The 13,362-nt window shown below is 32.8% G+C and overlaps 1 protein-coding gene across 1 annotated transcript; it reads left to right on the forward strand.

Moving 5' to 3' along the window:
• The first annotated feature begins 721 nt into the window (after nucleotides 1-721).
• Nucleotides 722-11,703, forward strand: LOC120349488. The gene is made up of 5 exons (XM_039419834.1): nucleotides 722-800; nucleotides 3,243-3,398; nucleotides 4,687-4,884; nucleotides 7,909-8,209; nucleotides 11,364-11,703. Exons 1-5 carry the CDS (start codon nucleotides 722-724, stop codon nucleotides 11,626-11,628), a joined length of 999 nt encoding a protein of 332 aa, XP_039275768.1. The 3' UTR covers nucleotides 11,629-11,703.
• Nucleotides 11,704-13,362: the final 1,659 nt, after the last annotated feature.

Here is a 13,362-nt window from a genome sequence, read left to right on the forward strand (position 1 = left end):
GTATCAAATTATATTAACTGTAGTTCAGTTTTAATTTTAAAATGGGAAAAAGGAGTTGGGTGCAAAAACGACCCGAGTCCAAAATGTGCTTTTGAGAAAACTGAAGTTGAAAATTAAATCAATTATTTTCACATTGTTAAAGATTTAGTAGCACATTGATGTTTATTATTCAAGTTGAATCATTCTTTTAGTAAAATATAATAATCATAAGTAAATGATAGTGTTTTTATTTTAAAACCTATAATGTAGAATAAGAAGTGTTGTTGGATGTCGTTTCTGCACAAAAGTCAATTTCATGTTGAAAAAATTCTTTATGAGCCTGGTTCATTAGAATAAAAATAGATTTGTGGTTCTAATGATAATAATTTAATGAAAAAGTCCAGTAGATTGAGCAAAAAAACATTACTTTTATTGAAAAAAATAGAAAAAAAAATTTCATCAGTCTTCTTGGAACTCAGGTTTCAACATTTTCACAGTCTGATTCGTCTTGTGATTCAGGATCATCAGCTTCATTGGAAGGTTGTGGATCTTGTTCGGGCTTATTTATCACCTCTTCAGACCAGGATCGTTTTTCTTCACTCAACATGGGAAATAAGCTCTTCAAATCGTTTTCTTTTGCCACACAAAATCAGGGATGTAACATTGGGACAGAAAAAATAAGATTGTGAATTCAATTTAAAAGATAATCAGCTGGGATAAAGACCACTGTAAAGGAAAAGATATGGCGATTCATTTAAAACGTTTTATGCAAGAACGACCTGATATGACTAAGGTCGTTTTTGCACCCAGCTTCTCACTAGGTACAGTACGTTAAGCTGCGTTTACACCAAAGTTATTAACGAGATGTTAATAAATCAATCTTTACAGATTCTATTAGATTGAACATAACTTATCATACACATGATGAACATATGTGTTTGCCAAGTTCCGTTCAATCTAATAGAATCTATAACGATTAAGTTATTAACATTTTGTTAATAACTTTGGTGTGAACGCAGCTTTAAGCTACTATCACTCATCAGAATAACAATTTATTCACACTTCAAAAAACAAACACATCATCAATTACACATAGATATACTATGAATTCGATTTAGAATGATATACTATAATATGTCTGCTACAATATTTGTTGATATACTATTCTACACTAACAGCATCTAGTTATTACTATTCTGGACTTTCTGAAGTAAACATGTTTTCTTAAAAAAAAAGAGAAATAAACGAAAATATTTTTTCTTGCTGAATTTCTCTTCTCATGAGATCAGCTGAATGATCTCACACATGCACTCGGGTTCACTTAATTCCATTACGGTATCGACAAACGACAAAATTTCCAGTTGTTTTTCCAAGGACGTATTAATCCTTTTAATGTCCTTCAGCGAGTTATCCTAGGGTTGAGACCTGGTGCAATCGAATTTTCATATCATAAACCTACTTTGTTCCAAATTTCGTGAGAATCGTTGGAGCCGTTTTCGAGATCCCATCACATAAACATCTAAACATCTAAAAAGAAATTGCTCGTTTAATAGTATAGGATTCATAGACAATAGATACAATATTCAATTCAATTCAAATTATGTATTAGCAATTTAATTTGTTTACAACATGTAAATAATTCCTGCATTGCCAGCTTATATAATTCAACATATATTCAATTATATAAATACAAATTCATAAAATACATAATAAGACACTAAATTAGTTTAGTAAATATTGTAAGGCTACTAAAAGTTTTTGATTTGAATCCATACAAGCTATCTTGTTTCTAGATAGGTTGGATAGTTAGATCCGAGGTAGGAAAGCGGTAAAAATTCATCAAAAGTCATTCATCTAAAAATATCACAAACCAAATGTTATGCTTTATTTTTCAAATAATTTAAGATATTCTTCTTGAATTGGAATTTAGAATTTAAAACTTTAGTTTCGCTTGGAAGTTTGTTGAAAATTCAATTGCTTTATACTATAGTGCCCCATTTTCAAATTTCGTTGTCCTATACATTGGGTAATATAATAAGTTATGTGCTCTTGTTTCGTTCGCTGTTTCATTACTTCTGTTCAGTATATTGAGGTTTCTGAATGCTAACATTTGAGTAAATGTGAATTGAGGGAACGGTGAGACTTTTGTTATTCTTGAAAATGTCTCTACATGGGTGTCTCCATCTCAAATTAAAAATTCGCCGAATAATATTTCTTTGAACTTTAAATATTTTATTTATTTCAGTCGATGCACCCCAAAATTCAGGTGTAAACAACATGCATTCGTCCAAAACTGCTTCAACCTCAATTCGAGATAAACAGTCCAGTTTTGAAGTTCATGATTTGATTTACACACAGTTTCAAGTCCAAGAGAATGATTAAATTTGATTCATATAGGCTACAAGTCCAGAAAGATTTAACAAATAAACATAAAACAAAAGGTATAATTTATTTCACACTGCACTTTTATCTTGCATCAATTGACGTTGTTCTGTGTTTTTTTTTACAGGTGAATTACCAAGGAATACAGATGAAGAACTGTGGAGCAACGGGAGTCGATGCATTTGCTGTTTGATTTGAATTTCCCGACCAGTTTGCAAGGCAATGTTGTCAACATCATCGCTGCTAAACTCAGGCTGCATAAGGTCTCCCAGGTAGGATAATTCAAACTCTAATTATTTATATGTATGATGAACTTTCAATGATGAATTGGAAAGTTTCTTATCTCTGGAGAGGATAAAAAATGAAGAAAATATTATCATGATCGGTGACATTAATATATGTTACTTGAATGATAGATATGGTGCAGATAATTATCTTAGTATTTTGTATTCAAATGGTCTCTATAATAGTATTCAAAAGCCTACTAGAGAGGAGATGTATAATACTGTATTAGTGTCATAATGTTAAGATCACGTGAATGTTAAAGTGAATGATTAAAGCTCTTATACTTCTTTTATTGTTGAGAACAAAATCTCCGACCATTATTGGACAGGGGTGAGGATCAGTATGAATAATCCTCAGATTGACAAATAGATAATGATTATAAGAGTAAAATAAAGATATTAAATTAAAGTCGATTTTTCGCAATATCCAGTCTCTTCAATATTATAGAAGAGCTCTACAACATCAATATTTTATCTACAAACTAATCATAGATCGATCACTTATTTAACCAAAATGATACTTTATTTCATTAGCATTTTTGTGATAAATCCTATTTTCTTTTGCTTCAGGCCAACATGACAGTGGCTGTTTCTGAGACGTGCCTCCTCCTGCATTCGATGGGGGTGAGTCCACCCCTGCCATCAAGGCATTCAACCCCAGCCTTCCCCTGCCGCCTTCCCCTATCACCGTGGACGACAAGAAGATTCGAGTCTCCATCTACTGGTACACCAGATCCCTCAAGAAACACCGCGGTAAGTCTAGTATGTACTCTAGATTGCAACAAAAATAGTAAAGTCCACGTTATAATGACAATATAGAAATATAAGAGACAATCGCTGCCGATTCTCTGCCTTGTATGATAAGATATTTATCTATCACAGCATTTTCACAAAAATAACAGTTGAAATTGAATATCTGCAGTGCTCCCCACAACTCTATCCCATAAGCTACATGGGAATGATACAGATAATAAGAGTAGAGTACACCATTTACCTTGTTACAAATTTTACAATATTTCTTAACACAAAATTCAATTCAATTCAATTCAATTCAAAATTCTTTATTCTTTAAAATGCACTATACAATAAAATTGATAGTATTATTATTACTAGAATACCCCTACAAGACTATACGTCTGTGTGTAGGGGTGAGTTCCAGGTTACCTACTGGTTCTAGATCTATTGCGTTTTATAAATTTATGGCCTTAAATGGCCTGCATGATTTTCTAGTACAGAAATAGCTACATTTCACCAACTTGATAGCTGAATAAAACACATTAATAACATATCATAATACCAAAACATATGGTACTGTAAATTATAGTTTTAAATCCATAACAAAGATAAGAGTAAAAGATCAATAAAAAAAGTAAATTTGAATGAAATAAAAGTAATAATATCAAACAAACATATTGAATTTTTCTTAGCAACAACATGTTAATAATACTTCTAAATTGAAAAAAAATGGGGAAAGAAAATAAAGAAATTGAAGATATATTATGTAGGAACAGTGATTGGCGGATCCTCAAAAGATATCAGTACAAAGGTGCCAATTTATTACATAAGAAGAAGAAGGAGTATTAAGATTCTCACTGATAGAGTCAAGAAAAAGAAGAATTCCGGGAAATAAACAAATTAATTCAATGCAAGTATACTGACCGAAGCAGACTTTCTGTCATTTCCCAGCCCATACAGTACAGCCACCTCTCAATCCTTCGTTTGTATACAATAACACTGCATTCCTGCATATTCCTCATCTCAAAGGGTAAGTTCCTGTGTACCATTTGGGATAGGTAGAAAGGTGTTCTCAACTCAACAAAAGATCTCTTCCACTGTATCAATGCATTGACATGCTCATCCCACACAAGTTTAGAGTCCAACTGCTGTAGAGAATACCTTATACCTTATACCTTATACCTTGTACCGGTTATTATGTTTACTCCACTTCATAAAATTTCGTCAAATATTCTCACCAAGCTCTTGAAACAAATTTACAATTAGTACAATATTATTATTTTTTATTTTGTTTGTTTGTTATCAGTGAAGAGGAAGCTGCTAGACAGTCAGATGGTGTCGGTGTATGGGGACGCGTGGACCGAATGGAATGTCCGCCAGGCAGTCAAGGCCTGGAAGGAATCTAACAAGAACTTCGGCCTGGCCATTGAGGTGGAAGATGAAGACGGAAATCTGCTGCCGGCACACAAATACTTCTCGCCTATGAACTGCTCCAAGGAGGCCTGTGAGTTCTGTATACTGTCTCAGCCTGTATAGTGAGGTCCACGTTATAATGGCAGTGTTTGATTTGCAATGGTATTGCTATCCTTGTCTATCATCCAACAAAGCGGATCTCTTTCTCGCTTTGCTCTGTTGCCAGATCGTCTTTTAACAATGTAGAATGAATTATTAATTACCCTAACAAAATATGTCATCTCAATTACGAAATAATTGAAAATATAATTTCTTGCATGATACAATAAAATTGATCATTTTAAACGAGAATGAACAATTGATATTACATCAATAAACCGGTATCAGTTACCCTCCATAGAAGGCATTGACAAGACAGAGGATCGGCAACGTTGTTCTCCCATCTTTCTCTCTCCACTGCCATTATGACATGAACCTCACCATAGATTTACATTCAAGATGATAATAGTATACATAAACGCTCTTAACAAATAATGCGCTATACTAGATTTACATATTCAAGATGATAATATTATTATATAAAACAATATAACAAGTGAATAATAATCCCATTATCTAGGATCTCTTGTATGGAATACATTGATTTTTCCACTATCCAGTTGAAGATTTTTATATTCATTCATTTATTCGTGGACAGAATCACAGATCATATAAATATGATTAGGGAGGAACAACAGGCTTGGCCCAAATCTATTCCATTCCCAAATTTTGATAAATTGATAAAATGACCAAAAAATACGTTATGTTTCTACTGTAAAACGTTCAAGTTCAATTGATCTATTGAATTATTCTATTGATCTGCAGTCTCATTTGTTAAATTCTAAGGTTTTTATTGAGTGTTAGAATTAATAGAATAAATTGAGTTTTGAATGAATAGGTTATCAACTCTTGTCTGTTCTTGGAGATGAGTCAATGTATATTGTAGGTGAATTGTCTTTTTTCTAGAGGATTATTTTTGAATATGAATGAAAAAATAAATCTGAGTAGCCTCCCCTTCTCAAAAGTTGCTGGAAAAGGTAAACTCTGATTTATTATTTTATTTATATTGAAGGTGAATGTTAACTTTTTGGTGGGGTTACTCTTATTTGACAAGATAATCGGATTACCCTTTCCAAGAATAGGTACTGATGGAATTAAATAGAGATTGCATTTATTCAAATGCCAATTGATGTATAATTATTATTTGAATAATAATGAATATTTCATCTTATATTATTTTCATCCAACCCTGTTGTCAATGTCTGCAGTAGCAGAAGTCTTCGGGGTGATTTACAGCATTCAATTCTGATTTTCGTTAATTAATCGAGGTACCCTTTCAAGAACTATTATTCACAACATGTTTTGGCATTAATGCTATTATCAACTTGAAAATGGGATTTATGTTGAAACATTTCGCGAAAAAAGTTCTTTATTGATTTATACAATAAGTAAATCATGAAAATGATAGGGAGAGAAAAAATAAGGGAACCTTGTGCTATTCTCTCCCAAATTTAGATAAGGTAAAGCTGCATTTACAGCAAAGTTATTAACAATGTTTATTTTTCCGTCCTTAGAAATTCTATTAGATTAAACGGAGCTTGACAAACACATATGCACATTATGTGTATGATAAGTTATGTTCAATCTAATAGAATCTATAAGGACGAAAAAATAAACATTGTGTTAATAACTTTTTTTTGGTGTGAACGCAGCTTTACACATACTCCGAAATAGCTTAGTCTTGATGTAGGCCTAGTTGTTCACTTCACAAAATTTTCAGTCCTTAATTACTTTCACAAAGTAGATTTTTAAATTTAGATGCTTCAAAACCAAACATAGAAGGAATATTTCACATTACTATCGCTGAAATTATCATAATTTTCAATTATCAACTATTTAACGATAAAATTTTTGAAAATTATGTGACATAAATAGAGATTCTTTACCGGAAGTGTATCCTAGAATTGAAATATTTTAATTTGATTTTCGTAACAAGCTTGAACGGGTTTTCATTAATTATTTATTTTAATGTAAGCCGTTTTGGGTGTATCCTGTGGCTTAATTTTGTATATACATTGTATTGTAAATATTTTTGGTGAATAAATAAACATAACCTCATTTGAATTATTTTTATCAAAATTAGGGAGAGGAACAGTTTTGGTTTATCCTGTTGATTCTCTCCCAATCATTAATTTGATGTTGTGATTAAGGAATGTAATAAATGTAAATGTAAATGTAATAAATTCTTCAATATTTCAGTGAGTCAACTTTTCAGTTTGTCAAGCTCTAACCCTTGCAGAGCACGGGTTACCTACCAGTCACTGATAAATTTTCAATAACTGTTCCTTGAATTTCCAATATTTTTTTTCACCAGAATAGGTTTTCAAGTCTGAAATTGAATGTTTCGATTGTTGTTTCTAAAGTGTTATTTGGAAATGAATTGGTCTTTCTTTATAATTTTCTCCATATAATTTGCAAATATCGCCTACTTTTTATTTCTCTACAAACTATTTGAAATAGAATCAACTCTATTTCTAATGTTTTCTTTATTACTATTTTATGTAAATTTTGTAATGAATATATTGTTTGTAGGAAAGAGAAAGGTACCTTGTCCAAGGCTCTGAACGGAATAGTTATTATCTCTGAGATAGGAAATATTCACATATTAAGATAAAGAAAGGAAAAAGAAAAAAGATGTTGTCGAATTCCACTATAACATTTTTATAGTAAAAATGTTATAGTGGAATTCGACAACATCTTTTTTCTTTTTCCTTTCTTTATCTTAATATGGAGAAGTTCCACAATATCTCTGATAAAAGTGTTAAATATTCACATATATTAAAGAAATGAATTTGCAGGGCCAAAAAAACAAAGCTGATATTGAATAAGGGTAGCCTACTTAGATTTTTATTTCTTGTAGATAATAATAATTATAATAATATCGAGTGACCTGGCTGACTCAGGGTCTGGTGTCAGAGTTTTCAGGTCGCAACTGATAAATAAATTATTGAATTCTTGTAGATGAATGATTTGATTGGTTCGTCAATCTAATTTGTATGGGCGTGGCTTATTGCAGCGACCTCCCGACCAATCCCCGGCTTCCTGGTGGACGCGGCACGCCTCTTCTCGCTGGAGCACAACCAAACGAGCAATGGCGGCAGTAGCTCCGCCTACCACTTCAACACGCACATGTTCCCCATGATAGACTTGTGCACAGTCGAATTGCCCGAGACGGAAATCGCCGAGGCTGTGCTCTATCATAATGCCAAGTTCGCGCTGGAAAGGCAGCTGTTGACTGTCGTGAGGAATAACAGCATTACGTCAGCTGACGTCATGGACGACAACAGGCATAGGATCAGGCATCAGAATCATCATAGGTAACACACAATACTTATTACCATATCTGAAAAATATTTTAATAGGATTACTTGAATGTTAGACTATAGATAGATTCTTCAATTCTTTATTGCCAGAATTCAACAACGCAACAAATCAAAGGTTAATGAAAAACACTTATCACAAGAAAATAAAATAAAAATAGTAGTTCTGTGAACAGTAGACCTCGCGCTCAATAAGTTACATTGACCTGTTGTTATGTTTTCTCAAAAATTAATAAATAATTTATCAATTGAAAATGTCCTGAAAATATCCTAAATAAACATAGAGCTTTCTGTCCTATCGTACCGTGACGTGTCGTCCTGGAATGTGAGTGTGAGCACTGTTATCAGGTCTGGCTGCAACTGTCTACAACGTTGATGGAAAGATACATTTTCAAGATGTTCGATGTTTTTGAATGGGTAGTACTAGTAGTTCTGTGAACAGAAGATCTCACGCAGTATTTTCATCCACAAGTACCTGATTGAACCTTTAAACATTATGGAAATACAGCAATAGACTGGCTTTTCCACACATCTGTTAAATCACTTGTCAGCTGATTTATGATGAATAATTCTATAGTCTGATTTTTACTCCAATATTGGCATATGAAGGAGGCTCCTTTCTCCTCTTATATTATCCTTGAAATGCAAAATCTCCAAAAACCTTGTATATACGTCGACATGCAATTAAAAAAGGAACATATCTGTCAAATTTCATGAAAATCTATTACCGCGTTTCGCCGTAAATGTGCAACATATAAACATTAAGAGAAATGCCAAACCGTCGACTTGAATCTTAGACCTCACTTCGTTCGGTCAATTAACTACCCAGAAATAAAAATCTATAAATAATTTCAGGTACCATCAGCAGAAGAAAAATCTTTGACCTCTGGTGGAAGTCGCAAAAAGTCCAATTAAAAATAACAACTAAAAATAACACAATACAAAATCAGGTTGATGACAAGAAAAAACTATTTCGATGTTGATTTTCATGACGAAACTCTATATAATAACTTTCTTGTAGTTCAGACACTGTGTTACTTCAAATATTTGAAAAAACACTCACTTTCTTGGAGTATTTCATCAGGATGAAGCTCCTCTTCAGGAGTGAAATGCATTCCTCAATACTCCAAGAAAAGTAAGTGTTTTTTTTCAAATATTGAGAGTAACACATTCAACAACAAAGTTGGAACTATTTCACTCAAAAAAAAGAGTGATAACAAATTTTGAGAGAGAAAAAAACAAAGAAGATTATCCAAATGGAAAAACTAAATTAAAACAGAGATTAATGAAAAATATGACTACCATTCAGGTCTCAGTAATTACAAAAAATGAAATAGATTATAAAAAATATGATAAATAGATTAGAATAAATAAAAAGATTGCTTTAAAAAATACAAGATAGGCCTAGATAGATAAATTAAATAGCATCGTCTGCCACTGCTCACTGTAGAAAATCGCTGGTAGATACCATTTTATTATTCATGTATTTATTATTATTTATTTGTTTGAACAAAAAACAAGTGAGTTACAAAGATATTCAGTATGCGACCTATAGCTTTGCCTCCCTGACTTTGAAATGGCATGTAGTCAAGGTATGGTTCACGAGGTAATATTCACGGCTTTGCAAAAACATCGGTCTTCAGAGACCCTACCCTAGATCCCTAGATGGAGAAAGCTCCCTACACACAGAGATTCTTCATGAATGAGAGAGTTGCAACATATCATCAACAACGATGAAAGAGCATGTTGAACGAATGTCAGCTGATAGGCTGTGTTGTGCTAAAAGGACATAACTCCAAAAAGCTCATTGTGTATCTTCTCGGATGCAACACTGGAAGATACAAAAGAGTATCTGTTGCTTATGGAAAGATACATTAAATTTAAGCTCCTCATGTATCTTTTCGGATGCAACACGTTTCTTTTGATAAGATACAGAAGAGCATCTGTTGCTTATGGAAAGATACATTAATTTAACTGTTTGTGTATCTTTTCTGAAGCAACACGTTGCTTTTGAGAAGATACAAAAGAGCATCTGTTGCTTATGAAAAGATACATTTTAGCTCATTGTGTATATTTTCTGATGCAACACGTTGCTTCTGAGAAGATTCAAAAGAGCATCTGTTACTTATGGAGAGATGCATTTCCTAAAAGCTCCTTGTGTATCTTTTCAGACGCAACTCGTTGCATTCGAGAAGATACAAAAGAGCATCTGTTGCTTATGGAAACATACATTTAAGCTCATTGTGTATATTTTCTGATGCAACACGTTGCTTTTGAGAAGATACAAAAGAGCATCTGTTGCTTATGAAAAGATACATTTTAGCTCATTGTGTATCTTTTCTGATGCAACACGTTGCTTCTGAGAAGATTCAAAAGAGCATCTGTTACTTATGGAGAGATGCATTTCCTTAAAGCTCCTTGTGTATCTTTTCAGACGCAACTCATTGCATTCGAGAAGATACAAAAGAGCATCTGTTGCTTATGGAATGATACATTTAAGCTCATTGTGTATCTTTTCTGATGCAACACGTTGCTTTTGAGAAGATACAAAAGAGCATCTGTTACTTATGGAGAGATGCATTTCCTTAAAGCTCCTTGTGTATCTTTTCGGATGCAACACGTTCTTTTGATAAGATACAAAAGAGCATCTGTTGCTTATGGAAACATACATTTAAGCTCATTGTGTATATTTTCTGATGCAACACGTTGCTTTTGAGAAGATACAAAAGAGCATCTGTTGCTTATGAAAAGATACATTTTAGCTCATTGTGTATCTTTTCTGATGCAACACGTTGCTTTTGAGAAGATACAAAAGAGCATCTGTTACTTATGGAGAGATGCATTTCCTTAAAGCTCCTTGTGTATCTTTTCAGACGCAACTCGTTGCATTCGAGAAGATACAAAAGAGCATCTGTTGCTTATGGAATGATACATTTAAGCTCATTGTGTATCTTTTCTGATGCAACACGTTGCTTTTGAGAAGATACAAAAGATCATCTGTTGCTTATGGAAAATACATTAATTTAACTGTTTGTGTATCTTTTCTGAAGCGACATGTTGCTTTTGAGAAGATACAAAAGAGCATCTGTTGCTTACACTATATTCATAAATAGTGAATCATTATTAATTCATTCTGAACCGGTTTGAACAGGATTGTGGTGATGAACAGCACCGCCGTGGAAGCTATGGCGGACGCTGCCTCCTCGATTTCGTCATCGTCGCCGCCAGCCAGTGCCTCCCTGATCGCGTCGTCACCGATGCGACACACAGAGGTGGTGCGACGCGATAATGGCGACAGTGTCGAGGAGATGACCTTCACGAGCAGCGCCGATGACCTTGATGGGGATCAGCTGAGAAAGCACATCATTGTGCAGAAGGTCATCAAACGCAACCGGCAGCCGGCATCAGCTGATTGAACTGCAACAGCTGATCGATGGTGACCTTGAACTTGACTACTTGCAACAGCTGATCGATGGTGACCTTGAACTGACACAGACCTACACAGAGAGCAAGGGTTGACAGATGACCTTGAAAATAGACTTCTGGATTTCTTCATACAGAGCTAAATGACTACTGGAGAGAGAGTGAAGCCCACTTTATAAAAGCAGTATTTCAATGATATCCAGGATCATCCTCTCCATTAAAAAACCAAAAATTGGTTTGGTTTAAAAAAAACTTAACCAAAAATGGAAGATTTGAAAGGAACATCAAGTAATGATGTATGATGATGATGAAAGATCTTCTAATATTTTTTACCCATTTTGAATCAACTAGCCACTTTCTTATCTGCCTAGTCGATTTTGTGGACTGTAAAGTGAAAAAACCCATTATAAGAGAAATTATTTATTCAAAAAATTGAATAGAAAACATTATAAATGAGCACCTCAGTTCACTCAGAGTTCATAATATTGGTGATTGATCACTTAGTTTTAAAAAATGTTATACCTTTATCTTTGACATTGCATGTCAGAATAATGAACTTCCCATCTATTTTCTCTAAAATCGACTTCATATTATTCAAGCTCTTTATAACATTGATTTTTTTGTAAATGAAACATAGCCTGTAGGCTTTTCTTATAATGTGTGTATTCAGAGCTGGGGTACCCATTTTTTATTCAAAAAATAACATCATAGTAGGCTACCCTTTCTTGAAAAGTTTTTAAATATAAAATAACAGATTAAAAACACAAAGCCTGAAGGCTTTATATTTTTAAAGCCCCTGCAATTTTTCTTTGTTCCATATTATGAAACAAGGAGGCCTCTATAAATAATTAGGGATATCTGATAATATCATAAGGTATTGCCTGTATGCTCATTGAATGTTTCATCATTGATCTACAATCAGAATATGATCTACATTCAGAATTTCAGTTGTAATGTTTGTTCATTAATGTATCTCATGGAGAGAACTAGTGCTCATACAATATTGGAATACTTTTCAACAATAAAGGGGAAAGAAAATAAATTAATTAATATGAAAAACAAGGAGAAAGAATATTTGTGCTTATACAATGTTTGGAACTATTTTCAGCAAAGGAGAAAGAATAATATTTGTGCTTTTTCTGAAAAATAAATGATAAAACAGCTCTTCTCAAATGCAATGTCAAATAGAACTGATAGAATATTGTATTATTTAACAGTCATTTAGATTTAAGTTTCACATATTTTTGTTCAATGCGAATTATTACCCACGTTATTCATGAATCATAATAATGAAGTTTATGATTCTTTATTGATTCATACAATAAGTACATTATCAAAATTCACTTTATTCAGAATAGCCCCTGTTGAATCAGTAATTGATGAATACCAATTCTATTGAAATAAATTATGGTAACTGAAAATCAAACTTAAAATCGGAATCTGAAAGACTGACTGTATATTTTATGAATATTATATAAATACTAATTAATTCTTAAGCATTATGCAACATGATGCACAGTAGTTATAACTGCTACCCACTATTCTAGTGTTTTTTATGTGTAGATGATTTAGAATTTAATTTATATTAACTCTAATGATAAGCTATCTATAATTAACTATTATTCAATCTAATCGTTCCTTATTTTAGAATACGTAGTTGTATGTATTAAAGTTAATGTCTTCATGATAATTTATTGTCAAACATATTAACTAGGCTAACTTTTAAG

The sequence above is a fragment of the Nilaparvata lugens genome, chromosome 1, assembly GCF_014356525.2.
Source record: "Nilaparvata lugens isolate BPH chromosome 1, ASM1435652v1, whole genome shotgun sequence".
Taxonomy (NCBI): domain Eukaryota; kingdom Metazoa; phylum Arthropoda; class Insecta; order Hemiptera; family Delphacidae; genus Nilaparvata; species Nilaparvata lugens.

Bases quoted from the DNA above. Each gene is read 5' to 3' on its own strand.
- LOC120349488 (XM_039419834.1), top strand. From the start codon at position 722: ATGGCGATTCATTTAAAACGTTTTATGCAAGAACGACCTGATATGACT. The intron at 801-3,242 runs GTACAGTACGTT...GCTGTTTCTGAG, and splicing joins TGCACCCAGCTTCTCACTAG to ACGTGCCTCCTCCTGCATTC. The intron at 8,210-11,363 runs GTAACACACAAT...CGGTTTGAACAG, and splicing joins AGGCATCAGAATCATCATAG to GATTGTGGTGATGAACAGCA.